This window comes from Chiloscyllium plagiosum, chromosome 13 (genome assembly GCF_004010195.1).
Source record: "Chiloscyllium plagiosum isolate BGI_BamShark_2017 chromosome 13, ASM401019v2, whole genome shotgun sequence".
NCBI classification, from domain to species: Eukaryota; Metazoa; Chordata; class Chondrichthyes; order Orectolobiformes; family Hemiscylliidae; genus Chiloscyllium; species Chiloscyllium plagiosum.
The window spans coordinates 12,057,421-12,081,036 of NC_057722.1; the positions used below are offsets into that span (position 1 = coordinate 12,057,421).

A 23,616-nucleotide genomic window follows, 5' to 3' on the forward strand; every position below is an offset into this window, starting at 1 on the left:
ACCCACCCATACCCCTACATTTACCCCTAACCTAACACACTACAGGCAATTTAGCATGGCCAATTCACCTGACCTGACAAGGGAGTCACAGAGGGAGTGGTCTCTCCTGAATGCTGATAGGGGTTGATATATCCCTGGCGGTGGGGTCTATCTGGAGGTGGTGGAAATGACGGAGGATGATACGATGTATCCAGATGTTGGTGGGGTGGAAGGTGAGGACTAGTGGGATTCTGTCTTGGTGGCGATTGGAGGGGCGGGGTTCGAGGGTGGTGGAGCGGGAAGTGGAGGAGATGCGGTGGAGAGCGTCGTCGACCATGTCGGAGGGGAAATTGCGGTCTTTGAAGAAGGAGGCCATTTGAGTTGTTCGGTAGTGGAATTTGTCCTCCTGGGAGCATATGCGGCGGAGGTGGAGGAATTGGGAATATGGGACTGTGTTTTTACAGGGGCAGGGTGGGAGGAGGTGTAATCTAGGTAGCTGTGGAAGTCGGTCGGTTTGTAGTAAATGTCTGTGTTGAGTCGGTCGCCCGAGAAAGAAACGGAAATGTCTAGGAAGGGGAGGGAGGAGTCTGAGACGGTCCAGGTAAATTTGAGGTCGGGGTGGATGAACTTGGAGAGGTCTAGGAAGGGGAGGAAGGAGTCTGAGACTGTCCAGGTGAATTTGAGGTCAGAGTGGAAGGTGTTAGTAAAGTGGATGAACTGTTCAACTTCTCATGGGAGTACGAGGTAGCGCCAATACAATCATCGATGTAGCGGAGAAAAAGGTGGGGAGTGGTGCCAGTGTAGCTGCGACACTGTGAGTTGTTGAATATACTCAATCTTCTTTTGACACTAATACTTAATGTATAGATTTTATATTCTTGGCAACAATCTATATTTAAGGAGAAAGTGAGGGCTGCAGATGCTCGAGATCAGAGCTGAAAATGTGTTGCTGGAAAAGCGCAGCAGGTCAGGCAGCATCCAAGGAACATGAGAATCGACGTTTCGAGGAATCCTGAAGAAGGGCTTATGCCCGAAACGTCGATTCTCCTGTTCCTTGGATGCTGCCTGACCTGCTGAGCTTTTCCAGCAACACATTTTCAGCAACAATCTATATTTACCCTAGCACTCAAAAAAAACTAAAGGAAATGGAAGATTTTAGGAGCAATGCTTGATTAAAAGCTAATCAAATCATTGACGTTTAAGGTGTGTCTAAAGAGAGGGCCTCGGTGGTTAAAGGTGGTGAGATGAAGGGAGAGGGGGATGTGGACAAAATCTGAACAAATAGTCCTGCTGCAGGGCATTAGCAAAAGGCAAGTGCAAGACCATGGGCAAATGCAAGTTTAATAGAAATTATTACTCCAGAGATGGCAAAGGAATAAATGAAGGTTTCCACAGCAGATGTGATGAAGCAGGCTGTTGCTGCAAAGGTGGAAGAACAATAAAGGTTCTGATGGTGATCAACGCATGACACAATCTCAAGGCACTATTCTGAAATGAGCAAGGTGGTTCTCCCTGGTGTTCCAGCCAATATTTATCCCTCAATCAACATCACTAAGCCAGACTGGTTGACCATTTGTAATTCCTGTTAATGGGAATTTCTGTGCACAACTTAGCTGCTGTGTTTTCTACATTTTAACAGTAATCACAGTACAAAAAGTACTTTGGTTATCAAGCACTTTAGGTAATCTTGTGGATGTTGATAATGTATCAGTCTACTGCTTTAATATTACTTCATCCACCATTCCACCACCACCTCCCCAGAATGTTGCTAATGGTTGTCAGAGTTTGCCTTCAGTCATAGCTCATTTTGATTCTGTAATTAGTATCTATGCTGGATCAAAGCCTTGTCTCTCTATAACCTCTTGAGGAAATCTTCCTTCACCTTTTCCTAGCCCACTCTGCTGTTCCATTTGCCCCTTCACCCTTTCTAATAGCATAAAACCCTGACTTTTGCACCCCTCTTCAGTTCCAAAGTAATTAGATGCGAAACATCAACCAGAGGTGCTGCCAGATTCATAACCTTCAGCTAGCTCTCTCTGTTTTTATTCGACCTGAGTTTGTGGGAGTCAATAAACATTAATTAATTCATTTGTTCTCTTATGGGTCTGGAAGCTGGTGATTTCGTAGGACTCCCAAGGCTTAGAAATCGATAAGGTTTCACATAGGTTATTGCAGAAATTAAATCTCATGGGATAGGGGCTAGTGTATTGGCATGGATAGAGGAGTGGCTGGTTAGCAGAAAACAGAATGCATAAATGGTCTTAGTCTGATTGGCAGGATGTGACAAGTAGAGTCTTTGTGGAGTCTCTTCTGAGGCGTCAACCCTTTCACAATTTTCATCATGATTTTGATTTAGATGGATGGCATAGTGGCTGAGTGGTTAGCACTGTTGCCTCACAGCACCTGGGACCTGGGTTTGATTCCATCCTCAGATGTCTGTGTGGAGTTTGCACATTCTCTCCCTGTCTACATGGATTACCTCTCGGTGTTCCGGTTTCCACCCACTGTCCAAAGATGTGCAGGTTAAGTGGATTGGCCAAATTGTCCTGTAGAATTCTGGGATGTACTGGTGAGGAGGATTAGCCATGGGAAATGCAGAGTTACAGGGATATGATAGAGATGCGCTTTGGAAGGCCGGTGTAGATAGCTGAATGGCTGCTTTCACACTGTAGGGATTGTATTATTCTAAGTGGAGCAAGGGCATGGAGCATTGCTTGATTAAAAAGATAGGTAGGAACATATGTTGTAAATAAAACTGGAGGGTTTTGCTGAAAGATATAGACAAGTTTAATGAGTTGTCATAAAATCTGACAGATGGAGTGTTTTCATTTAATATAGCCTTGAAGGAATGCCTGAGACCTCAAGGAATGAATGACTAGGTGGTACATATATTAACTAAGAGTTAATTGGCTTTGAATGATTATATAAATATGAGATCTGGTAATTAATTGCTTATGAGTTTGACTGAGGTGCAAGACGTCCTGGGTTCAAATCCCGGACAAGCCTCCAAACTGTTACAACACTGGGTAACTATGTGACTTACTAGATCACCAACCGTTGCATCATTGACAAGTTTAATATATAATTCTACACTGTGTTAACTAACATATTAATCAATATTATGAAAAGCTGAGGCCCCACATTTGTTGGACAATACTAGTCACTTTCCAAGTTGTACACATACCAATAATTCCTACACCATCTCCTATGGATTGATGGGTTAATAATTTACCTAGAGTCTATAAGCTTTAATTTTCGATGGCAATCTTCCAGGTGAAAGGAAGTCTGAAAGCCCATGTGATGCCCGTAGATGTTGATCTACCTATTTTCAGCAATTTCTCAGAAATCCAACTAGGTTTGTTCAACATGACCTGTCTCTTTAATCAGCTTGCATTTTACTAAGTGGGAGAGGCTGAATAGGCTGGGGCTATTTTCCCTGGAGCGTTGGAGGCTGATGGGTGACCTTATAGAAGTTTATAAAATCATGAGGGGCATGGATAGGATAAATAGACAAGGTCTTTTTCCCAGTCGAGAGTGTGATGCTGGAAAAGCACAGCAGGTCAGGTGGCACCCCAGGAGCAGGAGGGGCGTTTACCCAAAACGCCCTTCATCAGGGGTCCAAAACTAGAGGGCATAGGTTTAAGATGAGATGGGGGATATTTAAAAGGGACCTAAGGGGTAACCTTTTTCCACAAAGGGTGGTGTTTTTTTGGAATGAGTTGCCAGAGGAAGTGGTGGAGACTGTTACAATTATAGCACTTAAAAGGTATCTGGATGGGTATGTGAATAGGAAGGGTTTGGAGGGATATGGGCCAAGTGCTGGGAAATGGGGCTAGGTTTGTAAATTGGGAGTGATTTAATCATGTTACCATCAGTTTAAGAAAGAAAGTGACATTCCACTGACAAACAACAGGTTCTGACCATACCGGACACATCATTAACATAATCCTGAGGGCTGTGGATGGCTTTCCCCATCTCTGAAGTGCAATCCCAAGAAATGTTTATATGGAAAGTGAGGTGCCAAATACAATTGCTGCAGCGAACATAGCATTTCCTGTTTTTTTCAAGAGACCATGGAAGAAATTGGGTATCAAACTGGCGACAAAGCCTGTGTTTGAGAGAGTGTTGGGAGAGCTCTGTTGTGCTCCCCTGGCAGCAAGTGATAAGAGTGTCCTCTATTAAACGCCCATAATGTCTCTGACCTGGGACTTTTGATGAAATAGAGGCGTTGATTTGTTCATCAGTCTACCTTACTCACTGCGCGATCCCCTCCACAACAAGGCCCACAGGTTTACCTTGTTCAAGATGATGTCAAAGTAGGCTGTGTTCCAGTAGAGGCCCTCATTGTCCTGGATTTGCAGAAGCATCTTCAGGTAGCTGTCAATGTGCTGGCGGGGGGCAGGCAGGAGGTGGGTCAGGTGTATCTGCAGGAATTTCTCAGGAGTGTCAGCAAATTGTTCCACCTTCTCGTAAATGGCTTGGAAGTCAAACTGGGCCTGAAAATCTTCCTGGAACAGGTTGATCTCGTGCATGAAGTAGTTGGGCAGATTCTGGAGGGCAAGACACCGGAGCAGCACCACTACCACCCGATAAACCGATGATTCCAGGTCGATCCAGTCTTCCGGAGCTGGGAAAAACTTCATGGCCCACAGTAATACCATCTGATAAAATTTAGCAAAAGAGAAATTATTGAAAATTAGAAAATTTAGAATAAGTCTAATGTAAGGACTATGCCAAAATTGATATTTAATAGATTTTTGCAAATAATACACAAGCTCGGGTGGTACATTTTCCCCCTCTCTATTCATTTATGGCTATAAGGATTGTCTAATACTTAACTGCCCTTGAGAAAGTGGTGGCGAGCTGCTGTCTTAAATCACAGCTGTCCACACGGTGTGGGTACTTTTAGAGAGGGGGTTCCAGGTGTTTGACCCCAGTGACAATGAAAGAATGGCAATATACTTTCAGGTCATGGTGAGGTGCAGTGTAGAAACAATCTTGGAGATAAGATTATCCCAGGTATCCTTCCCTTAATAGTGTTTGTGTCTGTCTATTCATCTGCCTATCTAGCCATCCATCAGTTTATCTGTCTGTCCGTCTGTCTATCCATCTGTTTCTGTCTCTATCTCCCACTCTCTCTTGTTCAGATGGTTGGAAGTTAGATATGGAAAGTGAGTTCAGTAGCTCCCCCCCCATTGATGGTCCTGACGTTTATGTAGTGGATTTTCAGTATGTAATTCACCTTGCTGGGCTTTTCCAACAATGGATGTGCTTGTCCTCTGACCCTATCATTTGTGATACATGACAGCCAACAGGACCAATGGGCAGATCGGACACCCCCTTTCCCTGATACAGTAATAGGATATGCCTGCCTTGTTTGGCAGCCTCACACTGTGACCATTTATAATCGTCAAGCCTTGATTTGGCTTGAGGGGAAACTCTCCCTTCAACTGGAGAGGAAAGCCTGCTTCCATGATCTGCAAGCCAATAGAATGGTAGCGACACTGTTGTCTCAGCAGCACCACCTCATTCTCCCCGTGTGGGGCGGCACGGTGGCTCAGAGTTAGCACTACTGTCTCAAAACACTCGGGACCTGGGTTCGATTCCAGCCTCGTGCAAAAGTCTGTGTGGAGCTTGCAAATTCTCCCAATGTCTGCATGGGTTCCTCTCACAATCCAAAGATGTGCAGGTTAGGTGAATTGGCCATGCTAAATTACCCGTAGTGTTCAGAGATGTGTAGATTAGGTGCATTAGTCAGAGGTAAATGTGGGGTAATAGGTTGGGGGAATGGGTCTGGGTGGGTTACTATTTGGAGAGTCAGTGTGCACTCGTTGGGCTGAGGGGCCTGTTTCCACACTGTAGGGATTCTATGATTCTACCACCAGGGGTGGTCGTCACTCCTGGCACTGCATGTTGTCCCCAAGACCTATGGACTGGGAGCTGACAGGCCCTGACAAGGACATCTGAAATGTGGGTTCTGGGACAGGCAGGGTGAGAAGAAACATGGGGAGGGGATATACCTTGTGTGAGGAGAAGAGTGGACCCTCCAATGGGAGCAGTGTGACCAACTTAGGGCACACTCATCCAGCCCAGTCACGGTGCTGCAAGGTTTCACTGGATAATTACATTTGGATAATGGCAAGCCATCTTTGCCATAGATAAAACACCCATGGGGACATGGCACCACACCCCATGGTGCTCACCACCACACTCCCCCACAACCTGTCCGCAAGGAAATGTAAAAGTCTGCTCATTATATTCTGGCTTTTTCCCACTGGGGATCAGTCTTTCTGTGAACGTAGAGTAGCTTCTGTATTGCTCAATTTACAATCTGAAACAAGGCCGATCCATCAATTCTGTTACATTCCTGTCCTTGTTAGTTAGCCATTCCTGATCATGCCTCCATAGTATTAGCAGACTGTGCACACAGTGGCTGTAAAGTAATTCAAATTGACAGAACCCTGAAGATTCTTGGGGTATCATTCTGAGTAAATGCAGTGACATTTCATTCCAGATCTCGGGGATCTGTGTAGAGCATCCAGCTGCCATCCGAGTCATGACTTATTTAAACCCATCAACCAGTCTACCCAGCTGAGGAAGCAAGGGGATAGATTGAAATTGTATTGCCTGGTGTTAGTGTTATAACTGAGTGACTAGTAGACATGAAAAATGTGTTGCTGGAAAAGTACAGCAGGTCAGGCAGCATCCAAGGAGCAGGAGAATCGACGTTTCAGGCATAAGCCCTTCTTCAGGAAGGGCTTATGCCCGAAACGTCGATTCTCCTGCTCCTTGGATGCAGCCTGACCTGCTGCGCTTTTCCAGCAACACATTTTTCAGCTCTGATCTCCAGCATCTGCAGTCCTCATTTTCTCCTACCTGACTAGTAGACATGCAAAACTCACTGATTGGATGCTTAGAAAAGAGGAGAATTAAAAATCCAAATGACTTCACTCATTAGGGTAAGAATTCCTTCTGTCTCCTCACCGGGATCTAAAGGTGAAGGACAGTCTTTACAGATGCCTGTACAGAGCTTACAGAAAAAGAGTTCGCTCACCTTAAGCATGTTAAATGTGAGTCCCCGCTTGTGTTCCCCCGGAAGCCAGTGGTCAGTTTTAATTCTGTCCAGGAGGCACAGGCTGTCCAGGCGATGGCCCCCATCTGCATCTGCTTTCTCCAGCAACTTCCACATCGGTCGTTCAAAACAAAACCTGCTTGCAACATACAACATGGATCACCCTCAGTGAAGTTGCTTAGTTCTTCCTTAGCAAAGGGCAAGCAATGGCTGAGATGTATTATCACCAGACTATTCATGAGAGATCCAGGTTATGTTTGAGGGACCTGGGTCCAAAGCTTGCCATGGCTGATGGTAGAATTTGAATTCAATAAAGATCTGGAATGATTATCTAATGATGATCATGAAATCATTATCGGTTGTCAGGAAAAAAAACGATCAAGTTCACCAATGTCCTTTAGGGAAGATTGACAGTGAGGAGAATATAAGCGGATTGGTCAGATGGACAAATCAGTAGTGAATGGAATTTAAACCTGATAAAGGTGAAGTGATGCAGTTTGGAAGAAGTAGCAACACAAGAGATTACTTAATGAATGGCAGGAGACTAGGAAGCTCAGAGGAACAGAGGGATCTTGGAATTCTTGTCCACAGATCCCTTAAGGTGACAGCACAGGCAAATAGGTTATTTGAAAGGTAAAAAGGGCACTTGCCCTTTATCAGTCATGGCATAGATTATAAAAGCAGGGGGATTATGTTGGAGCTGTACAGAACTTTAGTTAAGTCACAGCTGAAGTAGTGTGTGCAATTCTGGTGCCTGCACTTTAGGAAGGATGTCGTTGCGCTGGAGGAAGTGCCGAGGGAAGTCTCCAGAGGATGTTGCCTGGGGTGGAACAGTTTAGCTTTGAAAAGAGGCTGGATAAACTTAGGTTAGATTACTCGGACTAGAGAATTTTGCGAAGGTACCTGATAGAGGTTATAAGACTGAGTAGAAAGCAACTATTCCCCTTAGTTGAAGGGTCAGTAAGAAGGGGCACAACTTTACAGTGAAAGAGAAGAGGTTTAGAGGGGATTTGAGGAAAAAGCATGTTCACCCAGAAGATGGTGAGGGTCTGGGATGCAATGCTTAAAGGGGTAGTTGGGATGGGTAACCTCTGAGGGGTGACCTTATAGATATTTATAAAATCATGAGGGGCATGGATAGGATAAATAGACAAGGAATTTTCCCTAGGGTGGGGGTGTCCAGAACTAGAGGGCATAGGTTTAAGGTGAGAAGAGAAAGATTTAAAAGGGAACAACTTTTACACGCTTAGGTGGTGTGCGTATGGAATGAGCAGCCAGAGGAAGTGGTGGAAGCTCGTACAATTACAACATTTAAAAGGCAACTGGATGTGTATATAAATAGCAAGGGTTTAGAGGGATATGGGCCAGATGCTGGCAAATGGGACTATCTAATTTAAGATATCTAGTTGAGGATGTGTACAGGGTGTGAGCAGGTAGGGAAAGAGTTAAGTTTTGAGGTTCTGCTGAGCATGATTCAGATCAGATAAGAATTTGCAGTTAACAATGGTGTGCTGGAGGCAAGGGTAATGGGTTAATTCGGTGGAAAAGCATTCACTATGTAGAACTATTTAACAATATTAGAAGCATTCAGTATGTAAAGTCAGTTAACCAGATGAAAAGTATTAATTATGTGAAACCAGTTGTGTAACAGCAGATGGCTTAATTTTTCCTACTGACACTCGCTGATTGTAATGGTCACCCTATCAATATGTATGTTGCCTTATCTGGATACTCATCCCTGTAAAATTATGATATAATTCATTAAGAAACTGCTATTCCAGAGAGAAGACCAATAACTCATGTCCCTGTGCGCATGGGTGATTGTTCTCTCTCCCTCCAGGGCCCGGAGAAAAGGTGAAGGAGGTAAAACTACACTGTCTCTCTGAGCGTTTTGCTTCGACTGAGGGGGGAAATGGGACAACTTAGTTGGCAAGTTAGACCAAAGGGTCTGTTTTCTGTGCTGTACATCTCTATGACTATGACTGTAAGTACTGCACATGAAATGTCATAACATTCAAGTCTATGGACCGAGGTTGGACAAATGGGAGCAGTGTAGGTAGTCATGTAGTTTTTGGCAGAACTGATATGAATGGGCTGAAGGGCCTATTCAGTACTGTATGGGTTCTATGAGATGATACTGCTGGCTTTACCCAGTCTGGCCTACATGTGACTCCAGACTCACGGAAATGTAGTTGAATCTTAACTACCTTGTGGTCAATTAGGAATGCACGATAAATGCATGATGCTCAGATCCCATGAACAAAATTTTAAAAAGCAGACATGAGGTAGGAAGTGTCCTTGATAGCAGAATTTGTGATTAATAAGTATTGACATTCAGCAGCATCCAGATATTATATCTGAGGGTGATTTGTTATTGCTGTGGAGATGGGGGGTGATGGGAAATCATTTCTTCAGGGTAGCTTTACATATGCATAAGTTAAGTCCTTAGATGGCACCTTCCAAATTACAACTCCTTCCATTTCAAAGGACAAGGGCAGCAGACATGGAGTACTACCACCTACAAGTTCCTCTCCAAGCAATGCAACATCCTGAATTGGAAATATGTTGAGACCTTCACTGGATTCAATGTGTGCTAGCACAGGAAGTCACTCAAGCTGTGTTGGCCTCAACATCTCAGAAACAACCCCCATGATTTCTGAGAGATGGATATCTACCAAATTGGACAACCCACACTTTGTCCATTAACACAGTTAATAATTACTTTAAATAGTGTATTCCTTATATTGATGCAACTAACCAAGAAGTTCAAATTGTTCAAAACTGAGCTTCCTGTCACTGAAGACAAACACAAATGTCAGTGAAAACAAACAAGGTCAAAAGCCAAACTTGACTTTGGCATAGGGCAAGATCCCTTGAAAGGTTAATACTGTCGTAATTGATTAACATAATTTCATTTCTAGCACATTACTTCAAATCCAAACCATGCTGAGTTGATGGAATTGAAATATAAGCATCAATTTATTTTCAAAGTTTTATCTGCATCATAAATGGCAAAAAAAGTTTAATTTCAGGGGAACATGAAAAGAATCCCAGAATTAGATGCCCCAAAACACTGGAAAAAATTTGACAATTTTAAATAAAGTAGCTCAACTTGCAGTATCATTCATTCTAGCCCAATACAATACCTCCATCGGTAATAAGTTCCATTGCTGATGTCAAGGTTCTCGGGGGTTGTTTGGCTGGTTGTCTCTGGAAAGCTGTGCCCATTCTGAAATCCATTTTCAAGTAACTTTGCTGTGGCTCTCCGAAGTACTGGAATGATGTTAACTCGTAAGGGCTTTGTCACATTTCTGAGAACCAGTGTTAACCGAGGGCCATCGAAATTTAACAAGAAAGCATTTACATCTCCTGTGGAGAACAGGAAATATACTACAGTGAGAGATTAAATAAACCGTGAGATGTTGTGTTATAGGTTACCTTTATTAACTCACTCACTAGTTCACAATATTCATTAATACCGGGTCCCTGTTCGTTCATTCATAACCCTTTTCTATCCCGTTATTTATTATAACATGGTTTCATTCATAAAACTGTGATTCTGTAGTATATGTTACTATTATGTGAATGATTATGATGTAGTAGGCATCACAGAGACTTGGTTACGGGGGGTCAGGACTGGCAGTTAAACCTCCATGGTTTTTCAACTTATCGAAAAGACAGAGAGGTGGGCAGAGGGGGTGGGGTTGCCTTGTTAGTTAAGAACAAAATTAAATCTATGGTATTGAATGACATAGCGTCGGATGATGTGGAGTCTGTGTGGGTGGAATTGAGGAACCACAAAGGCAAAAAAAACATAATTAGAGTTGTGTATAGACCTCCTAACAGTGGTCAGGACCAGGGACGCAACATGTACCGGGAAATAGAGAAGGCATGTCAGAAAGGCAAGGTTACATTGATCATGGGAGACTTCAATATGCAGGTGGACTGGGTAAATAATGTTGCTAGTGGACCTAAAGAAAGGGAATTCATGGAATGCTTACAGGATGGATTTTTGGAACAGCTTGTCATGGAGCCCACAAGAGAGCAGGCTATTCTGGACCTAATGCTTTGCAATGAACCAGACTCTATAAAAGATCTTAAAGTAAGGGAACCCTTAGGAAGTAGCGACCATAATATGGTAGAGTACAGTCTGGAGTTTGAAAGGGAGAAGGAAAAATCGGATGTAATGGTGTTACAGTTAAATAAAGGTAATTATGAGGGCATGAGAGAGGAACTGACTAAAATAGACTGGAAGCAGAGGCTAACCGGGAAGACAGCAGAGCAAAAATGGCAGGAGTTTGTAGGTATAATTGAGGACACTGTACAGAGGTTCATTCCCAAGAAAAGAAAGATTAACCGGGGAGGGATTAGACAACCTTGGCTGACAAAGGAAGTCAGGAAATGTATTAAAGAAAAAGAGAGATCCTATAAAGTGGCTAAGAACAGTGGGAAATCAGAAGATTGGGAAGGATACAAAAGCAAACAGAGGATAACAAAGAGTGTAATAAGAAATGAGAGGATCAAATATGAAGGTAGGCTAGCCAATAATATTAGAAATAATAGTAAAAGTTTCTTTCAGTACATAAGAAACAAACGACAGGCAAAAGTAGACATTGGGCCACTTCAAACTGATGCAGGAAGCCTAGTGATGGGAGATAAGGAAATAGCAGGAGAACTTAACAAGTACTTTGCATAAGTTTTCACAGTGGAAGACATGAGTAATATCCCAAAAATTAAAGGGTGTCACGGGGCTGAGTTGAGTATGGTTGCCATTACGAAAGAGATAGTGCTAGAAAAGTTAAAAAGTCTTAAAATTGATAAATCTCCTGGCCCCGATGGGATACACCCTAGAGTTCTGAGAGAGGTGGCTGAGGAAATAGCAGAGGCATTGGTTGAGATCTTTCAAGAGTCACTGGAGTCAGGAAAGATCCCGGATGATTGGAAGATGGCTGTTGTAACCCCCTTGTTCAAGAAAGGATCAAGGCAAAAGATGGAAAATTATAGGCCAACCAGCTTAACCTCGGTTGTTGGTAAAATTCTAGAATCCATCATTAAGGATGAGGTTTCTAAATTCTTGGAAGAGCAGAGTCTGATTAGAACAAGTCAACATGGATGTAGTAAAGGGAGGTCATGCCTGACAAACCTGTTGGAATTTTTTGAAGAGGTAACAAGTAGGTTAAGACCAGGGAAACCCAGTGGATGTGGTCTATCTAGACTTTCAAAAGACCTTTGATAAGGTGCCACACGGGAGGCTGCTGAGCAAGGTGAGGGCCCATGGTGTTCGAGGTGAGCTGCTGGGATGGATTGAGGATTGGCTGGCTAATAGAAGGCAAAGAGTTGGGATAAAAGGTTCTTTTTCAGAATGGCAGCCGGTGACGAGCAGTGTCCCGCAGGGTTCGGTGCTGGGGCCACAGCTGTTCGCAATATATATTAATGATTTGGATGAGGGAACCGGGGGCATTCTAGCGAAGTTTGCCGATGATACAAAGTTAGGTGGACAGGCAGGTAGTACTGAGGAAGTGGGGAGGCTACAGAAGGATCTAGACAGGTTGGGAGAGTGGTCCAGGAAATGGCTGATGGAATTTAACGTGAGCAAGTGCGAGGTCTTGCACTTTGGCAAAAAGAATAAAAGCATAGACTACTTTCTAAATGGTGAGAAAATTAATAAAGCCAAAGCACAAAGGAATCTGGGAGTGCTAGTCGAGGATTCTCTAAAGGTAAACATGCAGGTTGAGTCCGTGATTAAGAAAGCGAATGCAATGTTGTCTCTTATCTCAAGAGGGTTGGAATATAAAAGCAGAGATGTACCACTAAGACATTATAAAGCTCTGGTTAGGCCCCATTTGGAGTACTATGTCCAGTTTTGGTCCCCACACCTCAGGAAGGACATACTGGCACTGGAACGTGTCCAGCGGAGATTCACACGGATGATCCCTGGAATGACAGGTCTAACATATGAGGAACGGCTGAGGATACTGGGATTGTATTCGTTGGAGCTTAGAAGATTAAGGGGAGACTTAATAGAGACGTACAAAATAATACATGGCTTGGAAAAGGTGGATGCTAGGAAATTGTTTCAGCTAAACGAGGAGACTAGGACCCGTGGACACAGCCTTAGAATTAGAGGGGGTCATTTCAGAACAGAAATGCGGAGACATTTCTTCAGCCAGAGAGTGGTGGGCCTGTGGAATTCATTGCCACGGAGTGCAGTGGAAGCCGGGACGCTAAATGTCTTCAAGGCCAAGATTGATAGATTCTTTTCTACAACTCAATGAAGTCCAGTTGAAGGCCGAGATTGATAGATTCTTGTTGTCGCGAGGAATTAAGGGCTACGGGGAGAACGCTGGTAAGTGGAGCTGAAATGCGCATCAGCCATGATTGAATGGCGGAGTGGACTCGATGGGCCGAATGGCCTTACTTCCACTCCTATGTCTTATGGTCTTATGGTCTTATTATAAGGTAGACCAAATTAAAACAACCCTTTCAACCATTACTGCCTTTTCACATCTTCAATTCTTATCAGCCCTTGCTACAAGCAGTGTTTCGGCTTATTTACCTCTGAATAAGTGTAACATATTCAAAACAATACCAACCCCACCATCATGTCTCCACAAAAGATTATTATACTAATCAGCCCTTATCAAACACAGACCTGAATAAATTACAGAACACCAAACATTTTCCCCAATTTGTATGTACTAACTGGACCACGATCCCTTTAAGAAACCTATTATCAAAACAGCGTATATGTGAAATTGCATAAATGGATGAAATGCACACAGCAAAACCTAACACTGGGGAGATAGGATGCCAATTTACAGATCATTTCAGGGAACATCTCTGGGACACCCAAACTACCCAACCACACCACCCTGCGGCTAAACACTCAACTGCCCCTCCCACTCCACCAAGGACATGCAAGTCCTGGGCCTCCTCCATCGCCAAACCCTAATCACCTGGAGGAAAAACGCCTCATCTTCTGCCTTGGTACCCTCCAACCACACAGGATCAATGTGGATTTCACCAGTTTCCCCATTTCCCCTCCCCCATCTTATCCCAGTCCCAATGGTCCTACCTGTCCACCCTCCTCTCCTGCCTATAACTTTCAGCCCCACCTTCATCTACCTATTACTTTCCCAGCTACCTTCTCCCAGCCCCACCCTCCTCCCATTTGTCTTTCAGCCCCCTTGGTCCACAAGCCTCATTCCTGATGAAGAGCGTATGCCTGAAACATGGATTCTCCTGCTCTTCGGATGCTGCCTGACCTGCTGTGCTTTCCCAGCACCACACTCTTTGACTCACACAGGAAAATAGTAGACAAATCTCACAACCTCGCTGCGGGAATCAGTTTAATATCATTTACTCTTTCATTAAGTACAAGTACAATTTCTAATTTATTTAGAGCATATAAGCATAGTATGTTTTACTAACATTTATTAACTTAAAAGACAAAAGGACTAGCATCTCTTAATTAGGCAAGCAGAGCAGACAGACACTCTTAATCCCATCAGAAGTAGCAGTCAGCGTGTAAAGTCGTAGAGTCGTAGAGATGTACAGCACAGAAACAGACCCTTCAGTCCATCTCATCCAAGCTGACCAGATATCCCAACCTAATCTAGTCCCACATTCCTCCAAATCCTTCTTATTCATATACCCATCCAAATGTCGCAATTGTATTAGCCTCCACCACTTCTTCTGGCAGCTCATTCCATGTCCCTTAGGTCACTTTTATATCTTTCCTCTCTCACCCTAAACCTATGTCATCTAGTTCTAGAGTTCCCACTTTGTCTATTTATCCTATCCACGCCCCTCAGAATTTTAAAAATCTATATAAGGTCACCCCTCAGCCTCCAACACTCCAGGGAAAACAGCCCCAGCCTGTTCAGCCTCTCCCTGTAGCTCAAATCCTCCAACCCTGGCAACATCCTTGTAAATCTCCTCTGAACCCTTTCATGTTTCACAATATCCTTCCGATAGGAAGGAGACCAGAACTGAACGCAATATCCCAATAGTGGCCTAACCAACATCCTGCACAGCCGCAACATAACCTCCCAACTCCTGTACTCAATACTCTGACCAATAAAGAAAAGCATACCAAATGCCTTCTTCATTATCCTATCTACCATAGTGACTCCATTTTCAAGGAGCTACGAACACACACTCCAAGGTCTCTGTTCAGCAACACCCCTTGGGACCTTATCATTAAATGTAAATGCCCTGCAAAGATTTGCTTTCCCAAAATGCAGCATCTCACATTTATCTGAATTAAACTTCATCTGCCACTTCTCAGCCCATTGGCCCATCTGGTCCAGATCCTGTTGTAATCTGAGGTAACCCTCTTTGCTGTCCACTACACTGACAATTTTGGTGTCATCTGCAAACTTACTAACTGTACCTCTTATGCTCGCATCCAAATCATTTATGTAAATGACAAAAAGTAGAGGGCCCAGCACCGATCCTTGTGGCACTCCACTGGTCACAGGCCTCCAGTCTGAAAAACAACCCTCCATCATCTCCTTATGTCTTCTACCTTTGAGCCAGTTCTATATCCAAATGGCGAGTTCTCCCTGTATTGCTCACCAATGTCCCATGGGGAATCTTGTCGAATGCCTTACTGAAGTCCATACTAATCATGTCTACTGTTCTGCTGTCATCAATCCTCTTTGTTACTTCTTCAAAAAACTCAATCAAGGTTATGAGACATGATTTCCCACGCACAAAGCCATGTTGACTATCCCTAATCAGTCCTTGCCTTTCCAAATACATATACATCCTATCCCTCAGGATTCCCTCCAACAACTTGCCCACCACCGACCTCAGGCTCACTGGTCTATAATTCCTTGGCTTGTCCTTACTACCAATATTAAATAGTGGCACCACGTTAGCCAACCTCCAGTCTTCCAGCTCACTTGTGACTATCTATGATAAAAATATCTCAGCAAGGGGCCCAGCAATCACCTCTCTAGCTTCCCACAGAGTTCTAGAATACACCTGATCAGGTCCTGGTGATTTATCCACTTTTATGTGTTTCAAGACATCCAATACTTCCTGCTCTGTAATTATTCAAGATGTCATCATCTATTTCCCTACAGTCTATATCTTCCATGTCCTTTTCCACAGTAAATACTGATGCAAAATACTTGTTTAGTATCTCTCCCATCTCCTGCAGCTCCACACAAAGGCTGCATTGCTGATCTTTGAGGGGCCCTATTCTCCCCCTAGTTATTCTTTTGTCCTTAAATGTATTTGTAAAAACCCATAAGATACAACAATGTAACACCATAGTAATGGAATTCGAATATTTGTAAGAACTAAAGAGGCTATTGTAAGAGCTGTATTTTGGTATTCTATTGCTGCCTCGATCTTGTGCTACTGCAGTTGTTGAATAAAGAAGCTACTTTTGCCACTCACTGATTTCAGTCATCATTTGAATGCGATCCCACAAAACAAAGTGAGATATTGGATTAAACGTGTATTGAAGTAGAGTTTTTATAAGACTCTTGACATCAAGTAACATTGTCATCAGGGTTTCCTATTGTCTGGATATGAATGGACATCATAGAAACACTTCATATCAATAATCTATGTCAGCAATATTATCAAACAAAATTTGACACCAAGCCATGGAAGGAAGTATTGGGGAAGGTCAGAAAAACTGGGTCTGAGTTTGGGTCTTGCTGGAGGAGGGAGTGGTAGCGAGGTGGAGAGGTATTAAACCCCTGAGTAGGAGCTGAGCTATGATCCTTTCACATTCTTCCTTACTTATCACTTCAAAGGGAGTTGATCTGTAACACTTTCTTGTATGTATTAGCACAGAGCAGAAGTAAACTACTGTTCCAAAAGACCTTATGTATCTTTTGTCCCTTGATGGAAGCTGGATCAACAAGCTGTTGAATTGACTGCAGCAACTTGCCTATAACTTCCCCAGCCCTACATATGTTACTGGAGAAAGTGAGGTCTGCAGATGCTGGAGATCAGATTATGTATCTTTTGTCCCTTGATGGAAGCTGGATCAACAAGCTGTTGAATTGACTGCAGCAACTTGCCTATAACTTCCCCAGCCCTACGTATGTTACTGCCTTCCTTTGATTGTTATATTAACCCTTGGAGCAAGCACGAAAGATTGTCAATGCTAGCCACAAACTCTCTATTATGGCTGAAAAATTATGCACCCCTTCACAACTGTAAGCACTATAGGAAACAACATCACTCTGCTACACTATTAAAAGCCTTTAAGACAAGGAATGTGAAACATCATTGATGTCAGCAGATTTAAAACCCCTTTGGACAAAGAGAATAAAGCAGTACTGATATACTGAAGAATGAAAATCCTTCAGAGCAATGAGAGTGAAGTAGCACTGAATCACTGGAGAACTGAAAAGCTTTAAAGTAAGCAGAGTAGACTACAATATGAAGAAATAGTAGCATAAATAATATTGTTGGGAAGATTTATTTTCAGAGATGGGTCAAAAAGAACACAGAATTGGAGAAAACAAATTTTGACACATAGAATTGCTTTCAAACTAGATACTAAATTAAATGATGAACTGGTAAACAAACATTTTGTATTAATTTGAGACTGCAGCTGATGCCATTGCAGCTTGCCAAGGCATAAGAAAATACATAGGTACATTTGATTAAGTTTTATAAGCTTTTGATCGTTACTTTAATCTTAGAAACTTTACTCCTTGAAGAATTTTAATTGAAGAATTTGACATGCAGGAGAATTGATAAATAATTTCATTAATGACCTCGACAGATGATTGGAAAATTGTGACTATGAAACTTTAAAGAGATAGAATTGTTGTTGAAAATACTAATGAGTCTTTGTCAAATTTATTCCATTCCAAAGAAGATTTAGCTTTGGAGAAAGCCATTTTAATGGTAAGTGAAGCAAAATTCTATAAGCAGCACAGATCAGTCCTCAGTGGAGAAGGACAAACCGATCACAGGAAAGCAACAGAATCCATTGAGTTCTTCCATGTATAAAAGCCTGAAAGATGCACATGACAAAGCAATACAGACCATCAGCCAGATGTGCAGTTACTAAGAGTCAGTCTCAATGCCTTGGAGTAAGGAAACATGCCAATTTATTAAATGAAAAATATATTATTTTGTTTACAGTATGACTCCTCTTCACAGCAGCTCTGGCTTGAAACAGTTTGACTCGAAATGTTAACTCTGCTTCTCTCTCTTTGGACACTGTTGAGTTTCTCCAGCATTTTCTGTTTTTATAAAGGACCAAATGTCTGTGTAGTGATTAAGACCCAGTGGACATCATTGACTATGAGATCCTTGATTGGCTCAGGCCCAATCAAAAGGCACCGGCTGATCAATATTAACTAGGGATTTGCACCTCCGTACTCGCGGGTTCGAGTGGCTGTCGGAGGGGAGTGCCGTGGCGGCGAGGGTAACCAGGGTTGGGGACGTTCTGGGTGCCGGGGGCCAGGCAGGGCAGCGGTAGACGTCCAGTACGTGGCCACCGCCATCCGACGCCTTGAAACGGCGGTGCTCGGACCCGACGTAGTGCACCAGTTGGAGGACGCTCAGGTGTGCGGTGGGATCCCCTCCCGGGTGTCCTTGGAGAAGGAGCATGCGGTGTCCACCAACACCCTGGAGTTGTTCATGGAGAGGTGGGCGCCGCAGGGAGTGGAGTGCATCATTTCTCCGTCCAATTCTATTTTGATTTAGTCCCTACCCTCCCCTTCACTGTTTTTGATCACACAGCACTGTCCCTTGATGTGAAGGGCAGTGTTTGTCACTGGCCTCCCAGGTATTTTCCTATCTTCCTGGTGGTGGAAATTGAATAAAGATTCGTGCACTTTGTGTCTTTCACTGTGTCTCACACCTGCACACACACACCATGGGTGCTGGGGATAAAAGAAGAAAAAAAACAAAAAAAAAACAAAAATAACAAAAAAAAAGAGATTAGGTGGTGTGCCCTGGCGAAAAAAAAAGAAGAAAAAAAAATTAACTAGGGATTTAGAATCACCTCAGTCCATTTGGCTGACTTCAAGCTGGCTGGCTACAGCCAGTGTACTGTGCACAAGTAAATAAAGGGTGACTTGGTGCTAGGATACCATCCTCTGTGCAGTTATTTCAGACTGGTTCAGCAGAAATGACATTTTCCACAAAGGACGTCCAAGAGATAAAATGTCACTCACCACTTAACAAACCTCATGGGATCCAGAACAGAATCAAATTCAACAATCCTCAGGCCAAAGACCCACTGATCCTCCAAGTCTGAAAAGTATGTATTCTGAAAGAATTATGAAACCAACAAACTGTCTGAATTTGTCAAAACAAACAGTCCTGGGTGACTTTTGTTGGAATAGTGGATAAATGTAATTATATACATGAATGTTAATTTTAGTTAAAACAATACTGTAAAATTGTTGTGGTTCTGTTCGCCGAGCTGGAAGTTTTTGTTGCAAACGTTTCGTCCCCTGGCTAGGCGACATCATCAGTGCTTGGGAGCCTCCTGCGAAGCGCTTCTTTGATGTTTCCTCCGGTGTTTATAGTGGTCTGTCCCTGCCGCTTCCGGTTGTCAGTGGCATACCAACCACTACAGCGGACAGCTGGAACTGACAACCGGAAGCGGCAGGGACAGACCACTATAAACACCGAAGGAAACATCAAAAAAGCACTTCGCAGGAGGCTCCCAAGCACTGATGATGTCGCCTAGCCAGGGGACGAAACGTTTGCAACATAAACTTCCAGCTTGGCGAACAGAACCTCAACAACGAGCACCCGAGCTACAAATCTTCGCACAAACTTTAAATACTGTAAAATGTTCTGAATGGGTTAATGCTGAAGACTGTATTAAGCGCCAACCATTCTGATAATGTTAAAGGACTTGATTGAAGAAAGGCAGAATAACTTAGGAACTCAGAGGGGATAGATCTGTTATCCTAGGTCTCCAAACAGTTTTAGCAACTCACTAATGTAACTTGTACCTGATTGCTATCATGCAATGAAGCGCATTTTGCTTATGGTGACAGCCTGTTCTGATTAGACTGTTCTGATAGATTTCCTTTAACTGCTATAGACCAAACAAGGCAGATCCAGTCAGAAAAGGAGGATGGTGGTGTCTATCTGGCTAGCCACCTACTGGCTGTGGTTATTTTCACATGCTCATATGATGGAGTTTCAACAGCAGATGAGCTGTGAGAGGGGTGAGGTCAGACAATGTAAGAGGTAGATGCAAGTGGTCGCACTGTGAATATAAGGGTAGATACTCATTGTAGTGACAAGGTAGCTAATAATCTGTTTTAATTTAGACAGCTACTGGGAAATGACATTTCAGAAAATCTCTACACTGTGGAAGCAGACCATTCTGCCCATCAAGTCCACACTAACCCACCATATCCGGAGATTCTATGAGAAATTTAGCATGGCCAATCCACCTAAACTACACATCTTTCGACTGTGGGAGGAAATCCACACAGACATGGGGAGAGAATGCCAACTCAACAATTGCCCAAGGGTGGGATTGAACCCAGGGCCCTAATGCTGTGAAGCAGCAGTGCTAAACACTGAGCCACCGTGCCATCCCCAAGTTATAATGCAACACGTACACCTCCCAGTGCAGAATTTGGGGAAGGCACACCAATAACATTCCAAACCTCCATTTCCAAGTTGCTGATAGGAACACTTTAGGAACCTGCACTCAGACAACGTAACATTATTTCTATTTGGGTTGGGCTGGGAAGACAGGATAGGTTGAATTATTGGCATTTATGAATTAATTACAACCACACCAACACACTGCCAAGTTAACACCTGAAGTACCGTGTAACCCTAGTGCTTCACCCAGTTTGACCTCTCATTCTTCAGACTAAAATTGGAAGACATTCATTCTCCTGTTTTGTCAGAATGATAATTAGTCAAAGCACTATGTAATTAAAGAAAAATTCAGATTCTCATCTTTAATTGCATTTAGTCATATGCCGAAACTGGGATAGTTGACAAGAGCTGAATTAGTCACTGGATGAATTAGTAAATCTCAACTTCAATTGTGCAATAAAAACAGAAAATTCGGAAAACACTCAACAGGTCAGGTAGCAAGGGGGAGGAAAAAAGACTAATTGCGAACTCATAAATTTTGTAGCAAGATCAGTACATTAGCAATAGTATGGGACAATAGATGAAGAAACATCTGTGAGAGGGAGGAAGAAGAGAAAATGAAACTATGGTGGTGTACTAAGCAAAGGAAGATGGTGGAACAAATGTGGAAGTAAAATAAGGTCCAGGGGCATTGAAAATGGTTACAGAACATCAACAGGAATGTGAATGATGGTTAAAATCTAAAGCTGCTGTTTTCAGAAGGCTGCAAGTTGACAAAAACGAGGTGCTGTTTCTCAAGCTTAATGAGCTTCATTATTAAAACTGAATTATTTCAACATTGAGAGGTCATTGAAAGACAGATGCAAATGAACTGTTCTCAAATTAGTTGAAAGTGATTCAGTTTTTAAACGTTTTAGGTGTAATGTACATTATGATCAGGTGAGTACTCAAGTAACACAATACTGAATGAGATAAAACTCCCACTCGCCATGCTGTGATGTCATCTCCCAGCAGATAAACCAGTTTTACAAAGTTTCTTTGCAAACTGTCTGGCCCAACCTGTTTCTGGAATTCTTGAAAAGAAAGCTAAGCATTAACTTCGTTTAGGGACTTTGGAGGCGGGAAAGGAACGTTTACACAGCAGCTACGAATACAGAGAGTTTTCCTTCATTCCATTTTTAAAAAGTTAACCCAAAATTGAAACTAATCAACACATTAACCCAGGAGAATAGTTGAGAAATCAGTGTCCAAGAAGCATAGTATCATGGAACTTGCAATACAATAGGCAGTCATTTAGCCTCTCATACCTAGTGTTGCTTCTATCTGTTTCAGCTATCTACTCATGTTCACACATACATTCATCCTTTTCAAATACTAACCCAATGCACCTTTCTATTAGGCTGTAACCTCTTCCTTAGATGGCCTTCTGTGCTGATACATTCTGCATTCCAATACACCACTGTGTAAAACAACCCCCTCTTCAATCTGCTGTTATCACTTGTCAATGAATGGAAGAACTGTATTTGTTTGTCAAAATGTTTGTCATTTTAAAATCCCTATTAGACATTTTTAATTTTTTTGTTGAAAAAAGCCAAATTGCTTTCATTTCACTTAATAGCTATAATTTCTCATTTTTGTCACCACTTGGTTGCACCTTCTCGAGTTGCGTGGTTGCAGTAACTATGCAGATATAATCTGATTGAGCAGTGATTGCATTCCAAAGGCATTTAATGCATGCTGCTTTTATTTATAAGCATCATTTTAAAGATTACCTGACTTGAAGCTTGACATCTATTGATTTCCAGTTGACAAGCCTTAACTTTAAAATTCTCATCTTTGTTGCAATAAACCCTCCAAGGGCTTGTCTTTGTATATAACCTTCGTGTTCTACAATCCTTCAAGATCTGTGCATTCCTCCGATTCTGGTCTCTTGCAGATCCTTGTTTTTAAATAACTCTAACACTGGTGGTTGCAACTGCCTATATTCTAAGTTCTGCAGTTCCCTCCCTCCACTCTTCCACCTTTCTGTCTCTCCTCCTTTGAAGATGCTCTCTAAAACCTACTTCACTGCTTAAATTATTGACTGATGCATTGTCCTGTGGCTAGGAGTTGAATGTTATTAGATAATTTGCTTCGATGTGGTTGTACTAAGTTGATGTTACCAAGAATTCAATTATATGACATAAAGTTAAAGGGAGGATGAATGGTAAATTGATTGATGGGCAGGGAATGACAAGGGTGTTGTTCCAATTAGATAGGAATTGAAAGTGATGTAAATTAGAGGTTACTGGTAGGTCATAAAAGTATATAAGCACAACCACACAAATATATTTCAGCATGGCAAAGACATTCTCAAATTGCACAAAATTGGGATGATCAGCACACAGTGGGAAGGATCCAGAGGGATGAAGCAGGCGGGTTAGAACATGTAGTTTCTGTGGAATAACAATTTTGAGAGTAAACAACAAAGCAATTACAGTTTCAAATATTTAATATTCAGAAAGTGAGAGTGCAGGTTGATTAAGCATTAAGTAAAGGCTTTCAAGGTTTCAAAAACAGTTGTATAAGCCACAAGAGGAAAAAGATTTTTAAAAAGTCATGGAGGGCAATGATTTAATCATAACTAGAAGACTGATTACTTCAGTATAATACACATATTAATACCAGAGGGAATAGACAATGTAGATTCATTAGAATGGCTCCAATGGCTCAGTGATTAGCACTGCTGCCTCATAGCACGAGGGACCCAGGTTCGATTCCAGCAGTGGGTGACTGTCTGTGTGGAACATAGAACATAGAACAATACAGCACAGAACAGGCCCTTCGGCCCATGATGTTGTGCCGAACATTTGTCCTAGCTTAAGCACCCATCCATGTACCTATCCAATTGCCGCTTAAAGGTCGCCAATGATTCTGACTCTGCCACTCCCACAGGCAGCACATTCCATGCCCCCATCACTCTCTGGGTAAATAACCTACCCCTGACATCCCCCCTATAC

At 42.6% G+C, this 23,616-nt stretch overlaps 1 protein-coding gene across 1 annotated transcript in view; it reads right to left on the reverse strand.

Moving 5' to 3' along the window:
• The window catches only part of LOC122556276 (protein mab-21-like 4), a 28,883-nt gene that overhangs the window by 1,680 nt on the left and 3,587 nt on the right, over positions 1–23,616 (reverse strand). The window contains exons 2-4 of the mRNA XM_043702903.1: positions 10,198–10,420; positions 7,034–7,187; positions 4,275–4,640 (exon numbers count right to left, since the gene is read on the reverse strand). Of these exons, the coding sequence (XP_043558838.1) occupies positions 4,275–4,640; positions 7,034–7,187; positions 10,198–10,420 (743 nt within the window). The remainder of the gene's footprint in view (positions 1–4,274; positions 4,641–7,033; positions 7,188–10,197; positions 10,421–23,616) is intronic.